This window comes from Hypomesus transpacificus, chromosome 4, assembly GCF_021917145.1.
Source record: "Hypomesus transpacificus isolate Combined female chromosome 4, fHypTra1, whole genome shotgun sequence".
In the NCBI taxonomy this organism is placed as follows: Eukaryota; Metazoa; Chordata; class Actinopteri; order Osmeriformes; family Osmeridae; genus Hypomesus; species Hypomesus transpacificus.
This window is the reverse complement of record NC_061063.1, coordinates 7381169-7405202: the sequence shown is the minus strand read 5'-3', so window position 1 is coordinate 7405202 and position 24034 is coordinate 7381169. Positions and strand designations below refer to the sequence as shown.

The following is a 24034-nucleotide window of genomic DNA, read 5'->3' as shown; positions in this document are numbered from 1 at the left end:
ACAAAGTTTTTTGATGTGGCTCTTAATTATGTTCCCCTCGTTGGCTGCCTATTGTACAGAGCATAGGCTGGCATGCATGTGAAAACAAGAAAAGAAAACAGATTGATTGTAACGTACTGAGACAAGTGGGACGCTGAAACATCTTGAACTGAGAGAGCGAGGCAGAATGAGGTGAGAGATTGGGGATGACTGTGCCAAACAGTCTTTCCCAAAGAAGGCATGACACCCTTTCAAAAATTGTCCTTGCTGCATTATTTTATGTTTTTTACATGGCAGCAGTATTTTTTTCTTCGTCTTGTCCCAAGAAACAGAATGGCAGTGAGGATTGCTTGGGTTCATTGAAATGACGTAAAAACTGCTGCATTTCATAAAAGTTAATTTGGCAACGACATAAAAGTCGCTTTTTATGAAACCCTCCAACTTCCAATGAAATATTCAAGAACCTATATTAACTTTTTATGCACATGTTCAATTTATTCTGTAATTTTAGTTGGAGAGTACAACTGCACTAGGGGAAAACCATAAGACCTCATTGTGAAGGGTTAGGGTTAGGGCCTTAAGTACAGTCTGACTTCAACAAAACAGTAAGGCCTCATTGTGAAGGCCTTAAGTACAGTCTGACTTCAACAAAACCATAAGACCTCATTGTGAAGGCCTTAAGTACAGTCTGACTTCAACAAAACCATAAGACCTCATTGTGAAGGCCTTAAGTACAGTCTGACTTCAACAAAACCATAAGACCTCATTGTGAAGGCCTTAAGTACAGTCTGACTTCAACAAAACCCCAGGTTAAACCTTTCACCTTGCAAAAGCCACTCTTTAAACTTTTATAAACAAACGTATATGTACAGGAGTCATATGCCACCCAAACGTATGATTTGTATTGAAACCATAAAGGCAGTACAACACCTTGTACAGACCAGTCTGTCGGCCATTTGTCATGACTGACATACTGGACACATTATGACACGGAGAAACCACGAGCATGTGAGGATAGTGATTATAACCCAGTGTTTCCGAGTCGTAGGTTTACCTTGTAGCTGCTCAATAAGAGTCCAGGCCATTCTGGAACCCTGTGCATCAAACACCACATGACCCTGGAAGAAAGCAGAGTTCATCACTAATACATGTCTACCACCTTACTGTGTTAGAGCCTCTTCCTCTAGCTCAAATCATACACCATTTTTCTCTCTCGCCATTCCCTTGTCACTCCCGCCTCCTCCTCTCTCTCTCTTTTTCCTCTCTGCTACAAAGGCGATGCACTTACAGATACTCCCTCGAAGGAGCTGGTGTTGAGTGCACGGTAAATCTCGGCGGTGATGTCTCGGTTGTTGTAGTTGAAGTCTTCCAATCGGCGGCCCTTGGCTTTGAGGGGTCCCACCGTCTTGTTTAGGGCCAGGGCCAGGGCCCACACAGCATCATAAGCCAGAGGAGCCTCCTGGAAGCCTCCCGTCTCCTCTGGGTTCTTCCCCCCGAGCTTAGACATCAGCTGACCCAGAAATTCCTGAGAGGTCTGGGAAGCAATATGAAATAAAGTATAAGTAAAGGTGTGTGTGTGAGAGAGAGTGTTGTGCGTCGTGCATGCATGTGAGTTAGAACATTTACACATCAAAGAAGAAGAAACCTAAATCTCATAACCGTGGCACACACACACACAGCGTCAGAACACCCACACATACACACAGCGTGAGAACACACACACACACACAGCGTAAAAACACACACACGCCGGAGAGACCACCGGAGACACTCGACTCCACATTTTCACACCCTGCTGTCCTCTCTCTCAGTTCAACCTGAAGTAGTAAGCATCTACACCAGCGGGCACCCGGGGGCCAAGCCCAGGTGCTCAGCCCCTGTCCCAGCCATTACACGTCAGCAGGGATTAAATGTGGGAGCAAAGGAATCCTCAACATGACAAATGAGCTTGTTCTTAAAAGGAGTAAATTGGAGGAAGAAATGAGCTTTCTTGCCCTCGCTATTTCAGCATAATTACATGAACCTCTTGATGCCTTTGAGAGGTCACCCAGCATTCACCCAGCATCTGCCTAATGGTTGACCGGCTTTTACTCTGGTATGTGAAGCCTTCCCTGAGCTCATCTTAGAGAGAATGCATTATGCAGAGCAGGTAGATCTCCTTCCACTCCCTTGTCAAGTCCTCTGTCAACCCAGTCTGAAGTGATGACAATTAACACCTCCCTTCCAGACAGCCTAAGACACCGCCGTCTTTGAGAAACCCTCTCCATTAAGGATGAGCTATAAAAAAATATTTTTTAAAACACAGCTCCGCTCATCTTTTATTACAGCGGGCATATGGAAGCTTATTTGCCACCATTTTCTTACAGCTCTCCGCTGATGAAAATGCCATCTCTGTCACCTCTGCGTGCCACACAGGTGAATTTGGGCGGGAGGAGAAAGTGTGTGGGGGGGGGGGGGGGGTGAAGTGTCGGAATGGATGTGAGCGATTCTCGTCTTGCTAAAAGCAGTAAACAGCTCTGTCAGAAACGTCCAATCCTTTCAAGAGCCTCACATCAAAGCGAGGAGAGGAAATAATGATGGCATTGAGCCAATTTATGGGGACGATCGTACTGTAAATTGCTCAGAATGACGTTTTTGGCAAGTGGGGTATAAGTAAAGGTGTCTGGAGGTTGGCCAGAGGATCCTGGACCAAATGAAGCCTGGAATGGGGGTTGGAAGATGGGTGGTGCGTGAGTAGGTGAAGGGATTGATATATTTCTGTGCAAAGTCAGAACACAGGCTGTGGGGGTCAGAGGGTGGCAATGGAATGAGGTTCCATCTGGGCAACTGGGGTTGTTCTATGGGCATGGCAGTCCCTGGTCCAGGGAGTGGAGGTGGGTCGTAGGGCTGGGTAGAGGAGAAGAGGATGGGGGACGTGGGGGAGGGAGGCAGTTATGTATGCATGAAGGTCCCTGGTGCCTTGCAGAGCATCTGGACCCTATCCAGGCCTGTTCCCGCTGGGGAACAGGATGTCAAACTGGTGCTCCCAGCTGTACATGCCAAGCTCCCTCCGGGCAGCGAACAGCTGGATCTGTCACCGCCACCGCCACCGGCCCCGGGAGAAACAGGAAGCGACGGTGCACGCCGAGCGTGTCACCAAACCGGGCAGAGGATCAATAAAAGACGAGGCATTTTAATGGTCCCCTCTTCAGTCACCTGCACTTCAGCGTGACGTGCCCTGAACGTCAACAACCTCAAGGCTCCACTGGGTTTTATCAGAGCTCTGAAGCCAAACTCGGTGGTACTTCATGCTTGGCCAGTGAGACGAAAGCTCACGGCACTTGAGTAGAATCAAAAATATCTACTGTGATGTGAAACTTCAAAGTGTAAGCTAATAAGACACTTGAGTTAGCTGGAACATCATCCTCAGGCTATAACATTCGGGGCAGTAGTCTGTAGAAAAGGTCATTACACCAGGGATGACTAGCTTGAGGGAAAACGACACGGTCAATTAATAACCTAAAATAGGTACCTCATACCACAATAAAAGCAGCAATAAATATTTATGTGCAAATCATACCGTAAGTGCCTAAATTACTCATACATACTGCAGTAAATAAAATACGATTGCCACAATAAAACTCTCCCACCCCCTATAGCAGCTGCTGACTAGGCATTGACTTGAATGCAGCCACAATAAAAACCATTTTGTCAATGCTAGTCAGGCAAGCAAATGCTGAAATGTAGGAAAGGGTGACTGAAGGACTTACCATGTTGGAGGCTCCTCGTACAGTCTCCGGGTTGAGCATGACTATCTCCGTGGTAACGTGGCCCTCGACAGCCTCTGTCATCTGCTCAATGGTGCAGTTAATGGAGGGGTCCTTGATCTTAAACCAGTTGTCCGCATACCAGCCAATCAGGAACCAGACATACTTCTTCCCAAACAGCTTCTCCTTGTACACCTATCCCATGGTACAGAGGGAGGAAAGATGGGAGGGAGAATAGGACGTGTGAGGTGTGGAAGAGAGAGATAACAAAAAGCTGAGTGAAAAGACAGATTGGGCACACTGGACAAAGAGTTCAAACTAGAAAAAAGGGCACTGTCCTAAAGTACGCACTGACAACCATCTGCAGAGTCTGCTTTATATATTTTTTTTTCTGAAAACAAAATAAGAAGAAAGAAATCACCTCGCAGAACACTTTTCTGGCTTCCGTCTCATAGAAGAGGCCAACTATGATTCTGGCATCCTGGCGCTTGGGATTTGGAAGGAAAAAAAGACAAAGAGTTGCTCAGGAGACGGAAAGCAAATCTAGCGAGCTAATGGCCCTAGAGTCTACGTAGGTGTCGAGGAGCAGTCCTTGGCCCGCCGTCACTACGCACATCTTCCAACTTCCTCTCTCCGCTGGGCTGCATTCTCACAGTTACCACGGCTCCTCCTGTGAAGGCCAATTAATCTTGCACACCAAAACTAGGCCGGCACACTAGGCACGGTCACACTCACACAGGCGCCAGCCAGGAAGAAAGCCACGGGGGGGAGGGAGGGAGGCAAGGAGGCAGGGAGGGAGGCAGGGAGGGAGGGAGGGAGGGGAGGAGGTGGGGCAGGTAAAGGACGGAGGTGGAGGTTCAGAGTAAACTATGCCCCAATTAACTGGATTATTTTGTAAACAAAAGTCTCGATTTACATTAAAGGCCCGGCCTGTGTTTTGGCAGTGGTAGGGTTGGTGATTATGCGTGGCAGGCCAGGTCTAGGCCACTGCTTTTCTGCTATAATGGCGTATGTGAGCTCTCTCTGGGGTGTGTTCTCCAGACTGGCCCTGATTGATCTCCCGTGTTCAATCACCTGGCAGTTGCCATGGCAGCCAGGGGGATAAATGGAGGAGGGTGGAAGAAAGGTGGAGGGAGGAGGGGAGACAGAGGAGGAGGAGGAGGAGGAGGAGGAGGAGGAGGAGGAGGAGGAGGAGGAGGAGGAGGAGGAGGAGGAGGAGGGGAGACAGAGGAGGAGGAGGAGGAGGAGGAGGAGGAGGAGGAGGAGGGGAGACAGAGGAGGAGGGGAGACAGAGGAGGAGGAGGAGGAGGAGGAGTGAAGGCACCTTGAGGTTCTTGACAGCCACAGCAGGGTCTGTGAGGAAGCTCTGGCGAACGCTGATCTCGATACCTGCCTCCTTCACCCTCTGCTCCAGATCATCCAGAGTCTGTCACACACACACATCGACAGACAGACAGAGAGGAGAGGAGGAGAAGGGGGGGGGAGGAGAGGGGGAGGAGAAGAGAGATAATTACAATGAAGTGACAGGAGGAGGTGATGGGAGTGAGGCAGGAGGTAGAGAGAGAAAGAACGAGAGAGAGGAAGAAAGATAGTAAGAGAAATCATAATATGGAATAATCACAATAATCAAGAATGAGAAATTGCTGTATTTTATTTCGTATCTAAGTGATTTAGCATCCACTTTATCCAAAGTGACATACAAATAGTGTATATAAAAAGCACAACAGACAATCAATGAGACAGATGATATTGGTGTTAAAAGGAAGAGGAGGTTAGCAGAGGAAACAGTGATTTCAAGAAACAGGAATTTTGTTGACATGAACAGCATCGGGTAGAGGATACAAAAAAGGTAGAGGTCACAGAATGAAGGAGGGAACCAACAGACAGCAGGTGCCAGCAAGACAGACACTGAGGGAACGAGAGAGATGATAGGATGGATAAGTAGAGATAAGGGAACGAAAGGAAATGAAAAATATGAAACCATTTTACCTGCTATTGCTTTCTTTACTGTGTCCACCAGCATTCCCCAATATGGAAAATGTGACAATTTAAACAAACCACAGTAATCTGGGTTGTAAAGGCCTATGGCATACATGCAAAATGGATCACTTACTGAGGTGAAGACCTCTGTGGTCTGCTGGATGGTGGCGATCTTGGTCCACTTCCACTTCTGGAAGAGCTGCACGCGGGTGGGGTTATGCAGGGTGGCGGAGGGGTGGGTACGGAAGAAGGTGGGGAAGCGCTGCCGGTTGGAGAGGGCGGGAGAGCTGGAGCCGTAGGACAACTGGGAGAGGAGATTAACATAGTTTAATAAGGGCCCCATGTCATTTGGTTCAATCCATTTCAGCTAAATCACGCTAAATGAAATAAGCTCTACTGCCATTTAAACCATCCTCATTGATCAGCTGCAGTGTTTGAAGGTGTTATTATATAGTGAATAACGACAGGGCCCATGTACAGAAATATGGGTCAAAAGCGCTCAGTAAGAATTGGCCCAAAAAAGCTTTTTATGACTCAAATAGCACTGGACATGAAAAATGTCTAGATTTTTTTTCCCTGTGAGAGTGCACTTTACCAGCTGGGCCAAAAGTATAGAATGACACTAATGCAGTGATAGCACTACCAGGTAGCTGTTCTAGTTCACATCTGAACAGAAAATGAAAAGGTACGCAAATTCAGTCATCCGCTTTTGAAATTCACCACATGACACGTTAAATGCAGTTTCTAGGGCACAAATTTGACCCAAATATAAATGACAGTATAAAAACATAGGTGAATTATCCTCCCAAAAAATTAGATGACACTTACATAATAAAAGTTAGACCGCCAAAAATAGTTTCCTTTTTTTCTATTTTTTTTTTACTGGTCTAATCTCTTACTCCTTGGCATTCCAAGCGGCATTCCAGGAGGCTTGGATGGCACCCGTTCAGCGTGACGCTGTCCTGCCAAGTGGGTCAGAGGTGTCTGCTGCCTTGTCATTGCCTTGGCATTCAGGTGTAGCCAACATCTCCCTGGGGGTGGAGACTTACTCCCACAAGACACCAGGGCCAGCCGGCTATCTGACAATACTGCTCCCTGCCTACTTCTCCCGACGAGGATCAAACATCAAATAAAAAACACAATTTAACTACAAGGCAGTGAGATCATTCTGTACGCCACTCAACCGTAATATAATGGGTATCGGAAAAAGTTACCTAGTGTTTAATGCTGTGAGTAGAACCACAAACGAACACAAAGACAGACACACACTATCACAAACTTACACTTAGACAGCCACACCAACCCCAACATACACACAAAGACACAGAGATAGACACAGACACACACACACACACACTAACAGACACACACAGAGACACACTAACAGACACACACAGAGAGCCACATACCACTATGAGGTTCCACATGCGCGCAGCCTCGGCCACCAGGGTGGATACAGAGCTGCAGCCAGGCATCAGGACAATCTTAATGGGCTCCGTGTAGAGCAGGTCATACAGTAGTTTGGTAGCCTCTCCTGGATCACACTGGGGATCAGAGAAGACAGAGAGGAAGACAGGAAGGAGAAGGCAGGTTACAGTAGAGTTGCAGGCAAAATAGGTGAGAGGGGGGAGCAAGAGATTGATTGAAAGACAATTGGATAGAGAGAAAATAGGGAGTAAAATAGGAATGGAAAGAGGGTGCGAGTAGAGGAATAGATGGTGAAAAAAGAAAAAACAACACAGGGGGTAAGCAAAGGATTGGAGGTAGAGGGGAGGAGGAACACTGATTACATACACCGCAGTGCAGAAATACATTAAAAAACATACAAGTGCTATTTGTATGGTAAACGACACAGGGGCAAAGTAAGGGAGTCAGCTATTCATTTCACACTAGTTTGCACACAACAACACATAAACAAGAAGCCGGGAGAAAAAGCCAGGTGAGACACGTTTCAAGGACAGGGTGAACAGCACCTGTCCTCTCAGTGGCTTTAGAAGGGCGAAGGAAATAACATTTATTTGTGTGAATGCGGAGAAACCTTTATCCAATAATATTTAAGGCCCATTGTATTTGATCCTCCCCTAACAAATTGTATTTTTCACTTTCATTCCTAAACTTCCAGCAAATGAAAAATCTATATTTAATTTAAATGCTAACGGTATGGGGTACAGAGATCACTGATCATTCAGTTCAGAGACAGAAGCGCAGTTGGAATCCCTGAACAGTAGGTATGAGAGAGAGATATGGGGCATTTAGGAATTCTTCACTGGATTTATCAGTAGCCTATATAAAATCAATTATATTTCAGAGACCAACTTAAACTGGCCACACCAATTATTTGGGTTACACTTATTATATGTTATGACTGATTTCGTTTGATTTGAGCAATTACAGTCTACAAATCGAGTTAGCATGGGCAGGTCGCTCGATTTCGCTTCCATGGATCTGGGCTTCCTTTGCTCACTTTAGGCCTAGCCTAAATTAGGCCTAAGTGAGGGAACTCGTCGTTGGTAATCGACTTCTGTAAATTTAGATTGTAAATTATTTGGACTTGGTTACGTCGATTGCCTGACGAGGACGGGTCCTTGAAATAAATCAGCCAATTCCACGTTATGCGGGGTCTTTTAAGCATTCCAGGCAACCACAACGTTCACCAGAGAAGCCAGAACTTCAGGTACAGGAGGCACTTTGAGTTTGTCTGAATAGCGTGTGTCCCTGCACTGCACGCCCAGACTTCCCGTAGGGGAGTTTTCACCTCCCTGTGAAGAACTGTTCCGGCTGGCTCCCGCTAGTTCACTCTGGGGAATCCGTACGATAGGCAAGAGCCTTCCGTTACGTGAACCCTGCAGTCTGCAGATGGGGCTGACTTTGCCAAATCGACCAAACTAAATACAAACAAGGCATCAGATACAACTACAGTTTAAAATAGATTGTATGTGAAATGTCGTCAAGCCTGTAGCCTATAATTTCGGAGTAAATGGATAGACACCTCAATCAGAATGCACACCAAGTAGGCTAGCAGCATAGACATTTGTTTTATTTTAGGACTCAGGTTTTTAAACAACATGTCAGTCCTGCTGCTGCAAACATCACCGCACCAATAGATAGAACGTGGTCAGAAAAGGTCCTTCAAGAACGTTGATTTCAGCATATTTTGTGGTAGGAAGCCAACCATGAAGGTCTCCACAAACCTGAAGGTTATACTATCACTGTATTTCACAGAAAGGCAGCACACCATATTTCTTGACATTAGCATATTTAGATCTAATCCACAAGTCTTAGCGGGACAAAGCACAGAGTGGTTGGCCTATCTGAGACATAGGCCTCTGCCTACCACTCTGTGGTCATTGTGAATTGTGTCCCACTTATTCTTAAATCAAATAAACTTGTGTGTAAACAAAACTGACAGTAATCCAGAGCCATATGCGTCGCAAGTAACCCGACGCTCTGGGGAAATCAATGCGAGGTATACCGCATTGAAATGTTGTGCCCCATCCGCTGAAGCCTACTGGCAATGGCATCTTCAATTTAAATGAACGGGCTTGGACAGATATTTAATTAGCTTTTCTGAAGGTCTATGGAAATGTTTAGGGAATAACTTGATCCTCCTGTGGAATATTTTCAGGTTGGTTTGACTTCTGATGACACAGCATGGTAGGTCTAGCTGGCAATGGTGCTGACTTGCAATCAGCAGGAGAACCATCAGAGCGTATTTACTCTGGGGTCCACAGGGGTCGAACTCCTCATCGTGTAGCTGACTGACCAAAGCGCCGGCATAGCCTTCAGGCTACTGGGGTTGTAAAAGTATCTATATGGATGACTACTCCCAACTTGCAGCACTTTTTGGCAAACTGCAGTCATACAATGTTCTCATACTGACAGGCTTGCACCATATTGCCGTCCATCTGTTCCGATGCAATGGTAGCCTATAATAAGTGCATGATCTTCTTCTGTTATTGGAGCAAAATCTAAAGTTCTCCCGTTTGTTTGAACTCCAGTTGTCTTGGTTACTGTTGTCATGCCAACCTCTACCCCCCACACACCACACACACACTCCAGCCTTTTGAAGTAGGGTTCCAATGCAGAGCGGTTTTAACCAATCAGAGCAATGCTCTTAGCAATACCAACCAGTCACAGTGCATTTAACTGTTTACATTCTGTGAGAGCGCTGTGTTGGCGTCCTGTGCAAGTAACAAGGCACGCAGAAGGAGGAACGCAGGTAGAGGAAGAGGGGGAGTGGGAGGCAAAGAGAAAGAGGGAGGGGGCGGGGGGGGTGAGGAATGTGATGAGGTAGAGGAGAACGGGAGTGGAAGCGATTGGAAATCGAAAAGCAGGAGAGTTTATGGGGTGACCAGACGGCACTTAGCATTAAGGGGGAGTGTGGTGACGCTCAACTAGGATGTGAACATGAGAATGATGCCTGTTCCATGGCCATTTTCCAATGGCTACAATTATATATATACCCAAGGGAACAGATTCACAGTGTCATATTATTATTCTAACTTTAGCTTGCTATCAATTTATTGCAAACATAGTTGCAGTAAGAGCAAGCCATTACAAAGGAATGCTTTCCCTATTATTACATTCGTCATGAATAATGAATGATTCCTCAAATCACGTGAGACAAGAATGTGTGTGTAAGCAGATGTTAAAACACGCCCCTTGCACAGTGTACGGGCAAGTCTGTGATAGTTCTCCGTGCACTTGTGTAGCCTCTACTCACCATGCTATCATAGTGTATGAGCTGTACTCACCATGCTATCATAGTGTATGAGCTGTACTCACCATGCTATCATAGTGTATGAGCTGTACTCACCATGCTATCATAGTGTATGAGCTGTACTCACCATGCTATCATAGTGTATGAGCTGTACTCACTATGCTATCATAGTGTATGAGCTGTACTCACCATACTATCATAGTGTATGAGCTGTACTCACCATGCTATCATAGTGTATGAGCTGTACTCACCATGCTATCATAGTGTATGAGCTGTACTCACCATGCTATCATAGTGTATGAGCTGTACTCACCATGCTATCATAGTGTATGAGTTCCAACTCGTAGTCTGGCAGTATATCAGTTCTCTTGTTCACCAAGTCGAGCGCCATCTGAGCGGAAGGAAGACATGCCTGTCCCCCGGGCCATCCTCCGCTCATGGGGAACAGAGCTCCAATGTAGAGTTTCTTCTTGCCTAGAGCCGGGCAGGACCAAGAGAGTAGTAATGTCAACGAGGCGAAGATCAGAGTACATCTCGTGACGGAGTGTCGACCCCCAGGTAGACTTGGACTGGAAACCGCCATGGTGGAAGAGAGAACTCGCAAAAATTATACAAAAAATGATCAAAAAAATAAAAACTTCACACACTTTGATGCGTGAAGCAGGTGATCTTGTAGTTTCTCTTTGCTCTGATATTAGTCATTTATTGTAATGGCAATGGCCGTTTTTGTTTGACACTTTGGTTTCAGTGGGCTTAATTTGTAGCCTCCTTCTACACTGTTGTCGTCTTTTTTACTGAAGAGTAACATGTATTACGCTATGACCTACTGAAAAAGACATCAGGATTAAGGTCATAACGGATAAAAACAAAGTTTTCAACACATGTTGTCGCGACTATGACACTATCCGCAGGAAATTAGTCATTAGAATTACTGCAATAAATTAGCCTAAGTTATTTGCTGGTAAAATAAACAGCGTTAGACAAAAGCGTTTAACGCAATCAATAAACAGGCGAAAAAGCCCAAAATAAACGAGCAGAGACAGATAAGGTCAATTAACCATAAATGCAGTTTTGAGTCAGTTAATTGGATATGCATACGCTGCAGTGTGTTAAATTGGATAGTTTCGAAGAAGTAAGAATCAGATTATTCTGCTGTCCAAGGTCCTGAAGTCAAAACGTCACGTTATAATCCCCCGGCAAGCGAAATTATTGTTTTCTATAAAACAATTTAAGAGGAAAGGAAGGAAGATCTTTTCTCTGCCGCTTAGTTTTCAGGTGATTAAGATAAAAATAAAAATTGCCTATACATGCGACATAACCGACTGCACCTTTATGCTTGTTCTAAATATCCGTCTTTTGCTACATCCAAAATCTACATACTCACGGATCACTTAGGCGATGTTGCTATGAAGTAGCCTAATTAAAACGCACGTTACATGTTGCGTTGGATCACCGCAATAAATAAACATGCCACAGTTGTCTATCTGCCTACTACTCTTAATAATAAACCTCGAAGTCAAGACGGCATTGGAACGACAGAATTCAAAAACACAGGTAAGCAGATGACAATATAGTCGTTTTGATGTTGCTGTAATCCGTTTACCCTTCCGCAACAAAGCAACAAAAGAAACGGCGGGAGCAATGTTAAGCGAACAGGTCTAAGAAGTGCATTTTCGTTGACTGCAGCAGAGAGTGTGTGAGAAAAATTGAGTATGCCAGGTTTACAGAGGGGGGGGGGGGGGGGGGGGGGGGGGGGGAGAGAGAAAGACGGAGAGAGAGATAAAAAGAGAGGGAGGGCGAGAGAGGGGGAGAGAGAGAGGAGGGAGGTTTCGCTATATCCCTCTCCGTTTCACAAACCACTTTGAATTTGCAATCCTTTAACACAGCCTATCTCATTTATTTCTCACTCCTCCTTTCTATTCAGCCAACTACACAGCCTGTTCCTTCCAACCTCGAACCGAGAGACGTTCTTCGGCTCCCCTTCTCTCTTGTTGAGCCCTACCTCAATTTCAATCTCCACCCTTATCTGACCGAATGTAGCATTTTAATTATAAATGTTAAGTAATTATCAAAGTAGACTTCTCTGTGACCTCTATTTCTCATCACGTATTCTCTCTCCACACTTATTCTGTGTCCAATAACTACAGAATATTTCAATCAAAGCTCCCATTTCCTTTTTGGCTCATTCTGTAGCCATCTTGCCACATGTTGATCAATAAAAACATTTCATTTAGTGAGACACATTTACTAAATCAGATTGAGATACAAAATGAATCATCCTTTGCCTTCCACCCACACACTCGTACATGAACACAATTTCATCATTGTTGTCTCTGCAACCATCTTCAAGGCACTCTCATACCAATTTGTGTGTGTGTGTGTGTGCTAAGGGTGAGTCTGTCGGTGTCTTTAATAATGTATCAGCACACTGATAGGCTGACACTGATCCCTCTTTCCTCTTTCCTCCTTCCTCTTCGTTTCTTTCTCCCCTTTTTCTCAGTTCCAGGAGTCGTTACACTGTATTTTCCTTTACAGCATAATGCCCATCTCTTTCTATGGTTCCCCCCCAGCTTCTCCTTCAATCTAGACACACCAGTCTGACTGTTTCTTATTTTCTCTGGCGGGTTGATATGTATCTGTGTGCCTCAATCTATCTGCTTTCCTATCTCTCTGGGATTATCCATGGCTCTTGCTTTTCGGAGAGGCACACACTTTAACCACCCACAACCCCAGCTCCAGCTCATCCTCCTATAAGCCCCTTTACTTTCCAACAAGAGACAGAGCCACATCCATATCAGAGAAGTGTTCATTTATACTAATTGTATTGTCAAAGATATCGAGAAAACAAGCAAACTCATTACGCATCCTGATCTGTTTTGAATGTTGTGCACCTCATTGCTCAAGAAATTCAGCTGACATCTTTGTGCAGGGCTGATTAGCAATTCTCCAGCACCCTTTTGAAGTAACAGGGTAATTTTGTAAGTGGAGCACTTTAGATACAGAGTGCTTTAGTAAAGAGAATAGCTGTAGTGGTACTTCCACCATCGCTCTTTCTCTCTCTGTCACCCTCTTCTCTTTTCCTGGGTCTTATATTGGTATATTTGCTTGCACATCGGAAGCCAGAGGCACAACTTCCATACTATATCACACATGACATGTTCCTATCTCATGCTGCCCTGCTGTATACCCTGCCGTGGCCTGGGGCTCCACAAAAAGGCCTGCAATGTCCATTTCCACCATGGGGGCTGCGCCCTTGGCCCACAATGCGCTCCATGGAGGGATGAACCTAGCTACAGTCTTTACGCAGTCAGTCTGTCCACACTCCTCATTAGCTTGTCTGCGTCGCGATGATTAATTCATGCCTCCACTTTAATAGATTCGTTGATCTGAATGAGGTTAATTTGATTGGATCGGAACGTTAACTAGGTTGGCTCCTATTGTTTGCATTTTGTGCAAGAGGAACACTTGCCTTGTCTGTCAAAAAATGGAATCCCGTCAGGCTTGGTCGCGTGGCGCTGCATTGGTATGCATATCCCAGCAGCACCCTGGAGACAGTCCTCCGCTATACAGATGACAGCAGCAACATCAAGTTAAAGTTGCTTTGAGGAGACTGCTGACAGGCTCAAGGCTACACCCACCACTGTAGCACAGCCCCGCTCATGGCCTCTGTCCACACTGAGGCCTCTGTGGAGGTAGCTAGAGTAGCTACAACCTTTCTCTGTAAGTCGGGAGGGGACACACTCATGCTGCAAGATCAAACACACCCTGGAGCCACATCCATATCTGAACACGCAACTCTCTCACTCACAATCTTCCTTACACACACGCCCCCCCCCCACACACACACACACACGCACACACACACAATCATACAAAGAAATGGGCTCACAAGTACAGTACACACCAGCAGTGTAGCCACAGGGTACGCCTGTGGACGCCTAGGCCTCCTTATTTACATGCCCAACCCCCGCCAGAGTTTGGATTGCTGATGACATCAAATTCAGTGGCCCCTTCATTTTAAGATGGGACCCCTCCAAAAATAGAATTCTGGCTATGTTACTAGTACACACACATGCTAAGAGGGCTCTGATAAGATATGGCATTAAAATGTCAACCATACAGCGTATGACTACCTTCTACCAGAGCTTGGTGGTGAATCTCTCATTAGCCAGCTAGTCTCCACTTAACAGAGTAGGACATATAAAACCACTTGGGGTGCTAGCGAACGCCAGCTCGACAGCCATTTAGCAGGCATTACCCCAGTGCCAGAGGGAGTTGAATTAAGATGAAACCTTAATTACAGGATTGTGTTGCCTTCAGACAGACAATCCGCTCCCGCAGAAAGTTGCAGGATGACCCTCGACACCTCACGTACACTCCCTGTACATCTGTTCCGCAGCCAGAGAGTGCTGAACACAGTCGCACTGTCTGAGCCTGATGAGGCTGGGATAAGGCGGAGGTGGGTCTGTGTGCCAGAGGAAACGGAGGGAAGGGATAAACGGTAGGACAAGGACGAAAGGGAGGGAGGATAGAGAGGAAGGGATGAAGAGGAGGATAGGGCGGGCAAGGCAGGAAAGAGAAGGGATAGTGGGTAGATTAGGGTTTAAGAGGTGTGTGGTTCTGTGATGTGCTCTGACAGGACTCCATGGCCTTAAGGCCACATCTGATATTCATGGATCTGTGTGTGGCTCTGGTTCTAAAGAGAAGCCCTGCAGGTTATTCCAAATCATATATAGTATAAAGCATGGGCTTATATGGAAGCTGGAATGATATAAACATGGTCCATTGCAGAATCCTGTATCCATCTATATCCAACTGTATCCACAGTTATTTTATTTGCAAACTGAGAAGAAACAATAAAAACAATAATTATAGAATGGAAAGTCAGATCCACATTCACATTTTTGTCTGATCCATCGCCATAAAATCCAAGCAACATCCAATGATTAGAGGACTTGTGAAGCCAAAATGGCCAGTAGTGTCGTATCTAAGGTCAATGTGCCCCCAGCCCCCATCAGCTTCACTTTAGCCAAACAGCCAAGCTGGCCACCACAAGGTTCATTATCACATCCCACCATCTGGATGGAATAAAAACAAAAGGATACTCTCTGGACTGCAGAGTATCACTCCTTTGCCGGCATTAGGCTTCTGAATGACAACCTGGGTTTATCTGGGGCGTCGCCCCGGGTCTGAGTTGACTCCACGGGGAGGTATGATTGGCTGTATGGGCTGCCAGGTCACAACGGGACACTGCGATGGGTTGTGGGGGTTGCCAGGTCGCTGCAGGGCAGTGCAATTGGCTCCATAGGCTGCCAGATCTCAGCAGGAGTGGAGGCACACCAGTGGAAGCCGGTGACAATCCTACCCCTGGCTTCATGACAGAGAGGACAGCTAAGAGGCCTGCTGGCTTTCCGATTTTTGTCCAAACAACAGAAAACCCTCCGCAGCCATAAAAAGAACTCATTTTTCAAAATAAATGTTAACTATGTCATCAATAAAAGCGAAGCGTGTATATGTGTGTGTGGGGCGGTTCTGGGTGCTCTTAAAAAGAAAAACGGCCAAATGAAGTCGTGTTTCTTTTGGCGCATTATTCAACCTCCTACCCACACTCCTTACTAATATGTGTAGCAGAAATGTCATTTCTTTATCCAAACGTAGCCTTCTCATTTCATCACTGCAGTAATCCTTTTATTGTTCCACCATGGCCAGCCGTATTCAGACACGTTTCTCAATTTGTGTCTAAATTGCATTTGTCTATATATTTGGGGACACAAAATGACATCAGAAGCTCTCTTGCCAGTAAACAGAATGCATTTAGCTGCAGATGGGGGGAAGGAGGGGGCCAATATCAGACAACATCAGTCAGCCTGTTCCTCAGTGGTTCGAAAGGTATTAAAACAATCCTTTCAACTCAGACAATAACAGGGGAATGTGAGAAGATGTTCGTGGTGGAATTGTGAATTGTAGGATGCCTCCCCCCCACCCCCCATTGAACTGGAGAGTGAAATATGACCAGGCCCTGCTTTGTAACACACCTGCTGTTTCAACCGTCTGTCCCACTGAATACTCTCTCTCTCTTTCTCTCTCTCTCTCTGTCTGTCTCTCCATTTTTCTTTCTTCCATCCCCCATCTCAACCTCCTTCACTCCTCTCTGACATCCCATTATACCTTCAGCTGCTCAGGGCCTCTCCAGTTTAGTCTGCTTCATACATAATCTCCACCACTCCTCTCTTTCTCTCTCCCTTTCACCTTAACCCGCCCTCTTCATCCTATAGTGCTCCATCCGTTCCCTCTTCTCATCTCCCCTTCTTGCTACCACTGACCCCCCCCCCCCCCCCAACACACACACACACACTTCACTCTAATAGCTGTCAGAAGGGCAGCCATGCGCCTCACTGTGTCACCCTGGTCCTGACAAAACCACCATCTGACTGACTAGCTCTTTATGATGTCCACTTGAGAGTTCTGCAGTCGGGCTACGGCAGGTTTGGGCCCGGTCCAAAAACTATGATTCAGCGTGTCTGTTCTATGCCTCCCTTTCTCTACTTCCTCCCTCTATCCCTGCTCCTACTCTCCCACTTTCTCCTGATCAACATCTCTGGCGCATTCTTACACAACTTTCCCTCTCACCCATTTCCCTCCTTTTCCTCTACCCATCTCATCTCAGCTGTCCATACCTCTGCACTTTTGGTCTCACTCTCTCTCCCCCCTCTACATCTCTGCCCCCCCCGCAGTCCCACAGATGCGCCCCCCCCCCCCCCCTCTCTTTCTCTGCGCTCATCCCCGTTCAATGTAATCATGTTAATGTGATCTGCAGTGCGTCCATAAAACACACACTAATCTGCCTGGCTGTCTGTGAGCAGAGTTGAACCTTCTCTGCTATTTCGGGCACCTCCATTCCTCATGTTTACGACACATCTCCTATGATTGCTTTGTCACTGGAGCGCTTATTTCACTGTGGTTGCATGCACCACAGTGCTAACATGGTTGTTGCTATGCATGGTATAAAGCTGGAGGTGGTGTTCTATTCAAGTTTCTTTCCCTTTTGTAAAAAAAAACACACAAAAAAACACATTTATAAAGATTAATTCAAGGCTTGCATTCCGTTTCACTACATTATACAGTTTTGAGGAAACCGTCTGAATTGGAATGTGAACTATTAAATATAGACTCAAAATTGTCACACCCGAAATAACACAACCTCCAGGGTCTCTTTCATTGGAAAAGTATCCACATACACAACTGCAGTTGAAACGGTATCAACATAAACGGCTTATAAATATGCATTGGGCCCCTTGGTGCAGGTTCATCCATTTAGCCCTCCTGCACGCACATCTCTCCTGATCCCATTTAAACTCTGTGATTGGTTACATCCTCCGGAGGCAAAAGTTCCGCCCGTCTCAGACCCCTGGAAAGAGAAGCTTCGGACATTGGCATGCGACAGGGGCCTGCAGCCCTCGCGCCCCTCAGGCTAGCCACTTAACCCCGACTGACCCTCCAGAGCCCTGGTAAGATGAGGAAGAGAGAGGCGACTGACAGACCAATACATCACAGCATTAATAACAGCATCAGGGCAGAGTAACAGGCCGATACGCCCCTGCATTGGACAGGCCTCTGACACGCTAGCAGTCCTGTCAGAACACAAGCCCCGAGACTAAACATGCTCAGTAGGTCATCATGACTCGTGACTTTGAGACGTGAGGGCAAACTCAAACCCCTACAGACCGTCTGACTGATTGCTAATGGGACAGACTAGTATTGAGCACAGGTTGGTATTGAGACTGTGTGAGCAGTCTAAGCTAAATCACACAGGTAAGAGAGCCAAGGGAGGTTTCAGGTGAAGGGTTCCAGACAAGGTCACAACAGTCAAAAGAGGCACAAATGGTGCATCATCTTTACTGTCCTTCGCATATGGGCAGGAAGATGTCATCATCTCGGGACATGACTATTGATGAGGGGTGTTTGTTGGTGACAGATGTGCTGTAGGACATCCCTGTGACGCTGGGTGATAGTGGGTGTCCATTCCAGATGTGACTGGAGTCATTATCATTGGAGTGGGTGTGGAAGAGGATCCAAACTGCTTGGTGGGGAGATTAATATAGTCCCTGGCTGACTGCAGTTCACTCCAGACCTTTCACCTTCTCTGTCTTTATCACTCTCCTCAACTCCATCGAATAATTTGTATTCAGGCTTTGTTCATGATCTACACCACACTGATGGCAAACACCAGTCCCCTTACTATTCATCAGTCCTTTCTTTAAGCTGCTTCTCTGCTCATCTCATATACTCATTCATTTTCTAGTCTTTATTTTTGAACAGTATGGTAAGGTCTTCCACAAAAAAATCGAGCTCTATGGGGTAAATTCAAAATGTCACATAAATGCCATATGGTATTTTGATCTGGAGGGAGACCTTTCCTTTCGATCCCCCATGAGGATATCTAACAGGCCATGGACACACAGACACACAAGCAGGACACACACACACACACAAGCAGGACGCAGACACACACACACACACAAGCAGGACACACACACACACAGACACACTCACAGACACAGTAGACCATATCACAGTGTTCAATCGCACATCGTTTGTGTAACTAACACATAAACAAACATTTGAATCTCTCTCTCTCTCCGACATTTAAATCTCTCTCTGTCACTCTCTCCATCCCTCCTACACGGACACAAACACCCAGCCAGAGCACCAACCTTTCCCCTGCTGGGCTTGACACAGGTAGGAGGTGAAGGCCCACTGTGAGAGAGATGGAATGGGCCCCCCACCATGAGTTCTGTCTTAATTAAAAGGCTCTAATGCTTGCTACATCCCGCTTGGTAGAGAGGAGCCATGGGGGCCTCCCACGGAAACCTCCGTCAAATCCTGGATTAATGTTCCCTCCTACCTAACAACCTCAAGAAAACAATACCAAATAACCAGAGCTATGCTCCCACCAAGTAAGCCCACAACACACTGTATTGTGTTTCCTCTGTAAAGTATGACCAATTGTGTCAAATTGATGCCTTCCTGACAACGGCAACAATACACAGTCAAGCCATGAAATGGAGAAAATCATATTTTCAGAGTTTTGAAAGATGTCATTTGCATCAGTATCATGATGGAGTCTGCTTGTGATAGAACAGCATGTATTATAACTGGAAATATCCTATTTATTCCATTTCTAACAGAAGTGTCTTACTTATACTGGTTATGAAATAAGTAAACCAATTATTCTGGTTGTGGCTGAAAACTCTTACAAAAAGACTTCCTCATCTCTCTGGTCTATTGGCACAAAACTGATTGTGTTCTCATCTGCAGGAGTAGTTCCATTAAAGAAATAACTGAAAAGCGACAAATAAATAAGAGGGAGGCATCTCAGAATCCCATGTCCTGCATGAAAACGTTTCAAACGTGCACAGCAGTAGCTGTGGGAGAAGACTAGCCCAAAATAGCCCCCCCCAAAAAAGAGAAATGTCAATCCTGCAGAAGGGTAGTGAAATTGTATTTCTGTATGTCCCATAAAGGTCCAGCTAGGCGTGTTGATAAGACTGAGGCAGGACATGACTCAGGTGGGGTTGGAGGGAGTGTAATGGAACTGGAGAGAGCATTCCCTCTGCTGGGTCAAAACAACCACACTACACCATTTGCTAAATAGATGGGGGACATAAATCTCCCACTCCATCTCCCTCCATCCCCAATGCCTGTCTTCTTTCCAATCTCCCTCTCTCTTCCAATCCCTCGCTCTCCACCTATTCAACGCTGTGTTACCGCATCCCTCTATTTCACCAAAACCCCTCTTTCTGTCACCCTTACTTTCTATTACCGTCGGTGTGTGTCTGTCATTTGGTCTGTCTGTTGGTTTGCCTTCTCTAGCTGTCTGGCTGACGTCACAGGCATGCTGGGACAGTGGCACAGCCATTCATCAGTTTCGCAAACACTGGAGGATAATCCTGAGAGAGCAGCGGAAACCTTGACACCGTTCACGTTCCGGAACATTAAGAAAGCCACCCAGCTGTGACCGGGGAATTCACTTAAAGCGACAGTTTACTTCTATTAGAAACCCATTCCCACCCATGGTGGCAATATTTGAACATGCCATAGATATCATTTCTGAAACTTATTTATTTATTTATTACTTTTGAATGAAGCAGAAAGGGCCTTTGGTGTTCTTAGCCCCACACTGCCACCCAGACGGCCTGACTTGGTACTGTTCTCTGGGATGGCACCCAAACAAGCCACTGCAGGAACAGGGAAGCACGGCGAATGGCTGCCAAAGTTAAGCTGAGACACTATCATCTTAAATGACCTTCACGTCTCTTTACCATCATGGCGGACGGGGGACTGAGCACACAGGAGGAAGGACCAACCGCCATCCTCCTGCCTGCTAAGGAAGCACAGCCCATCCTCCTGCCTGCTAAGGAAGCACAGCCCATCCTCCTGCCTGCTAAGGAAGCACAGCCCATTCTCCTGCCTGCTAAGGAAGCACAGCCCATCCTCTTGTCATTTCTCCCTGAGGAGAATGCAGATGGGGACATGTGGATTTATGTTCCCTTGAAAAATGCTGGGCTTATTAGGGGCTTCATGACCTTTGGATGGGACAAAGAGAACACAAGGTCCACAAGCTTCTCCTTTTTAGTGTATCTAGCTCCCCCTTGTGGTCAGACATAAAATTCACACTTCAGTCTTTACAACAGTTGACCAATGTTGCCCCCTAGCCAATAGAAAGCAATGCTGCATTGTAACTGCACAGATCTACTTCAAGATTTAAATATCTATTTGAGTAATACCTATCCCCCCAAAAATTCAAAGCATTTGACCACACATCATAATTTGAAGGTAAAATACAGTAATTGCCTTTGGGTCATTGTGAACCTTTGGGTCATTGTGACCCATGTTGTTGTGTTGTGAGTGCGACAACTTTACCTCATACAGAAATAAAGTGAAGCATTCCTTGCGCTGTGGGGGTCTGAGACAGCGAGACAGTTAAAAGAAAAATGCCTTATTTTTGTATGAGGTAAAGTTAACGCAACACGACGGTGGGTCGTGGGACGGTGGGAACCAAGTGGCCTTGGTTCAAATCCAGCCCAGGCCCTTTGCTTCATGTCTTCTCCCTCTCTCTCCCCTGCCTTTCCTGTTAACCTAAAACTGTACTCTCCAATAAAGCAAGACAAATATATATCAATCGTTTTTTTGTGAAAACTGATTAAATCTAGAAAGAGGGGTGGACTTAGTATGCAAATATTAAACAGCTTTAAAAGTCCTTATTTCAGTAGGAGGGGGATTGGATTAGCAGGGTATGCTGATTGCTTAGATGTGGTGATTTGAGGAGAGTTGATGGAACATTAGTAAAGTAAAATAGAGATGCTAGAGATGAGGTCAGTCTGTAAATCCTGTTCAAAATGTCAGTTACAATTCTTGAAATAACAATTAAATGATTAACTTACGATGATTCTAATACATGCAATGTGTTTATTTAGCAGAGACTTTTATCCAAAGCAACGTGTATGATTACAGCATGTGACCTCTTGATTTGAAGTCAAATGTTCTACCACTGAGCCATACCTGTACCCAATATACTGTATATCAAGAAGCATACATTTAAAAAACGTACCACTCAAACAAGTGAACAGGGTCTTTTAGATGGATTTCCTCAATTCCATTCAGGCATGACTTCAAGCTACTTGACAGTCACATGATAAAAAATAGATAGATAGTAGAATCATTTCTAAGGCAACACTGTCACTATGTGACCAAGGACAATTCTCTTACACGTTTTAAAGCTGCATTTGTGCATTTATTCAAACATAGGTGTTATAAAGCATGCTAAATCCCACAACGTGTTCTATGGTGTGCAAATGGTGTGTATAAGAAACACTGGTCTTACCTGTGTAGTGTCTGTCATCTTTTTTATATGCATGTTTGGAGAAAATAAGCATAATTAGATTGTCTTACTCTCAGCACACACATATCACATGCTGCATAAAATAATATACATTATGATGATGATAACATAATAATATGTATCATAGGATTTATTCAAAGCCAATGATCATAATCTATCTATGCAAATGGCTCTATGTGTTTCCTGGAGGATTTTCTAGGGATGTCTCCATTACATTTACATATAATCATTTAGCAGACGCTTTTATCCAAAGCAACTTCCAAGAGAGAGTTTTACAAAGTACATAGGTCACTGATAATAACAACAAGATAGACCCAAAGAATTGCGGGCAGTCAAGACATGAAGCACACATTGTGAACAACCAAAAAATAAGTGCCAAAGGGAAGAACCATAAGAGCATGTAGTTAAATTACAATTACAAAGTTACAATTAAATCTCCATACAGAACAGATAGTTATTACAAACCATATCATAGAGAGTAGTATACTAGTCAACTCACAGTGGCAGACAGGCTTGGGGGTGTTCCATTTCCCCAGTTTGTTACAGTGGGAGGAGTTCCGGCCTACGAGGATGAAGCCAGGCAGGCAGCTGTAGTGGAGCACGGTGCCCTCTACTGGTGGACCCGAGGGTCGCTCCGACACGCGCCCATTCTCCAGGGACGTCCAAACACGCGGGCACAGCAACACTGGGAGACACGCATGGGGACGCGCGTGGACGGACACACACAGACACACACACACAGACACACAGACACACACGATTCAGTCAGACAGGACAGACAGAGAGAGAGAGGTGGGAAGGGATTTAACTGGCCAGAAAATAAAATCCCTCCGAAAAAAGCAAGACCTATTCCTCAAATTGCATCATTCATTAGAAGTGTACAGGAGCCTTTGAAGAGCCTAGCTGGGGAGTGAAGGTCTCTGTGGAAGGTAGGGACAGGTGCTCGGAGTGACACTCATGGCAATCTAATGCAGCTCAGTGGAGGATGCCATGTGAGTCTACAAATCCCAAGTGCAATAAAGGAAGACTGTGCTGTAAAAGGCCGGTGTTTGTTTAAGTATTATTCTAGGGATCCTCTTCCGGTGTAAATGAAGGCTGCATGCCTAGCAAGGCTTGGAGAGAAGTTGGTGTCGAGTTAGAGAGCCTTACCTCAGTCTTTAAAGACGGCAGCATTGCTGTTTGGCCTAGTTTAGACCCTCTGCTACAGGAAAATAAAGGAGCACCAATGGGTATGTAGTTTAGAATTATAGAGAAAGTCACAGAAAGTGAGAGAGAGAAAGAAAGGGAGAGTTACAGGAAGGAAGAGCAAGAGAGAAACAAAGAGAGAAAGAAAGATATAAAGAAGGGGGGGGTGACCTGAGAGGAGAGACAGGGAGAGAAGGAGAAAGCGAGAGAGAAAGAGAGGGAAAGAGAGAAAGAGTAAGAAAGAGAAAGGGGGTGTGAGATTTGGGGTGTAAGGGTATAGTAGGACTTACAGCATTTGCTATGCTGGCTTAGGTCTGTCCAGGTGCCATCAGGTAGACACTTCCTCACCTTGGGCCCCACAATCACCCGGTTCCCTCTGCAGATGTACTCAATCTCATAGTCCACAGGCAGTACCTGAACACTTCGGATCTACACACACACACACACACACACACACACACACACACACACACACACACACACACAGGCACACACAAAACACCCTGGGATTTAGTCCCGCAA

At 45.6% G+C, this 24034-nt stretch overlaps 1 protein-coding gene across 1 annotated transcript in view; it reads right to left on the bottom strand.

The window, feature by feature from the left end:
* gabbr1b (gamma-aminobutyric acid (GABA) B receptor, 1b) overlaps positions 1-23012 on the bottom strand; it is a 36645-nt gene extending 13633 nt beyond the window's left edge. Inside the window, exons 1-10 of the mRNA XM_047018522.1 lie at positions 22827-23012; positions 22310-22327; positions 10739-10899; positions 7115-7249; positions 5839-6009; positions 5050-5151; positions 4147-4212; positions 3729-3920; positions 1268-1513; positions 1034-1097 (exon numbers count right to left, since the gene is read on the bottom strand). Coding sequence (XP_046874478.1) covers positions 1034-1097; positions 1268-1513; positions 3729-3920; positions 4147-4212; positions 5050-5151; positions 5839-6009; positions 7115-7249; positions 10739-10864 — 1102 coding nt within the window. The 5' untranslated portion in view covers positions 10865-10899; positions 22310-22327; positions 22827-23012. The remainder of the gene's footprint in view (positions 1-1033; positions 1098-1267; positions 1514-3728; positions 3921-4146; positions 4213-5049; positions 5152-5838; positions 6010-7114; positions 7250-10738; positions 10900-22309; positions 22328-22826) is intronic.
* Positions 23013-24034: the final 1022 nt, after the last annotated feature.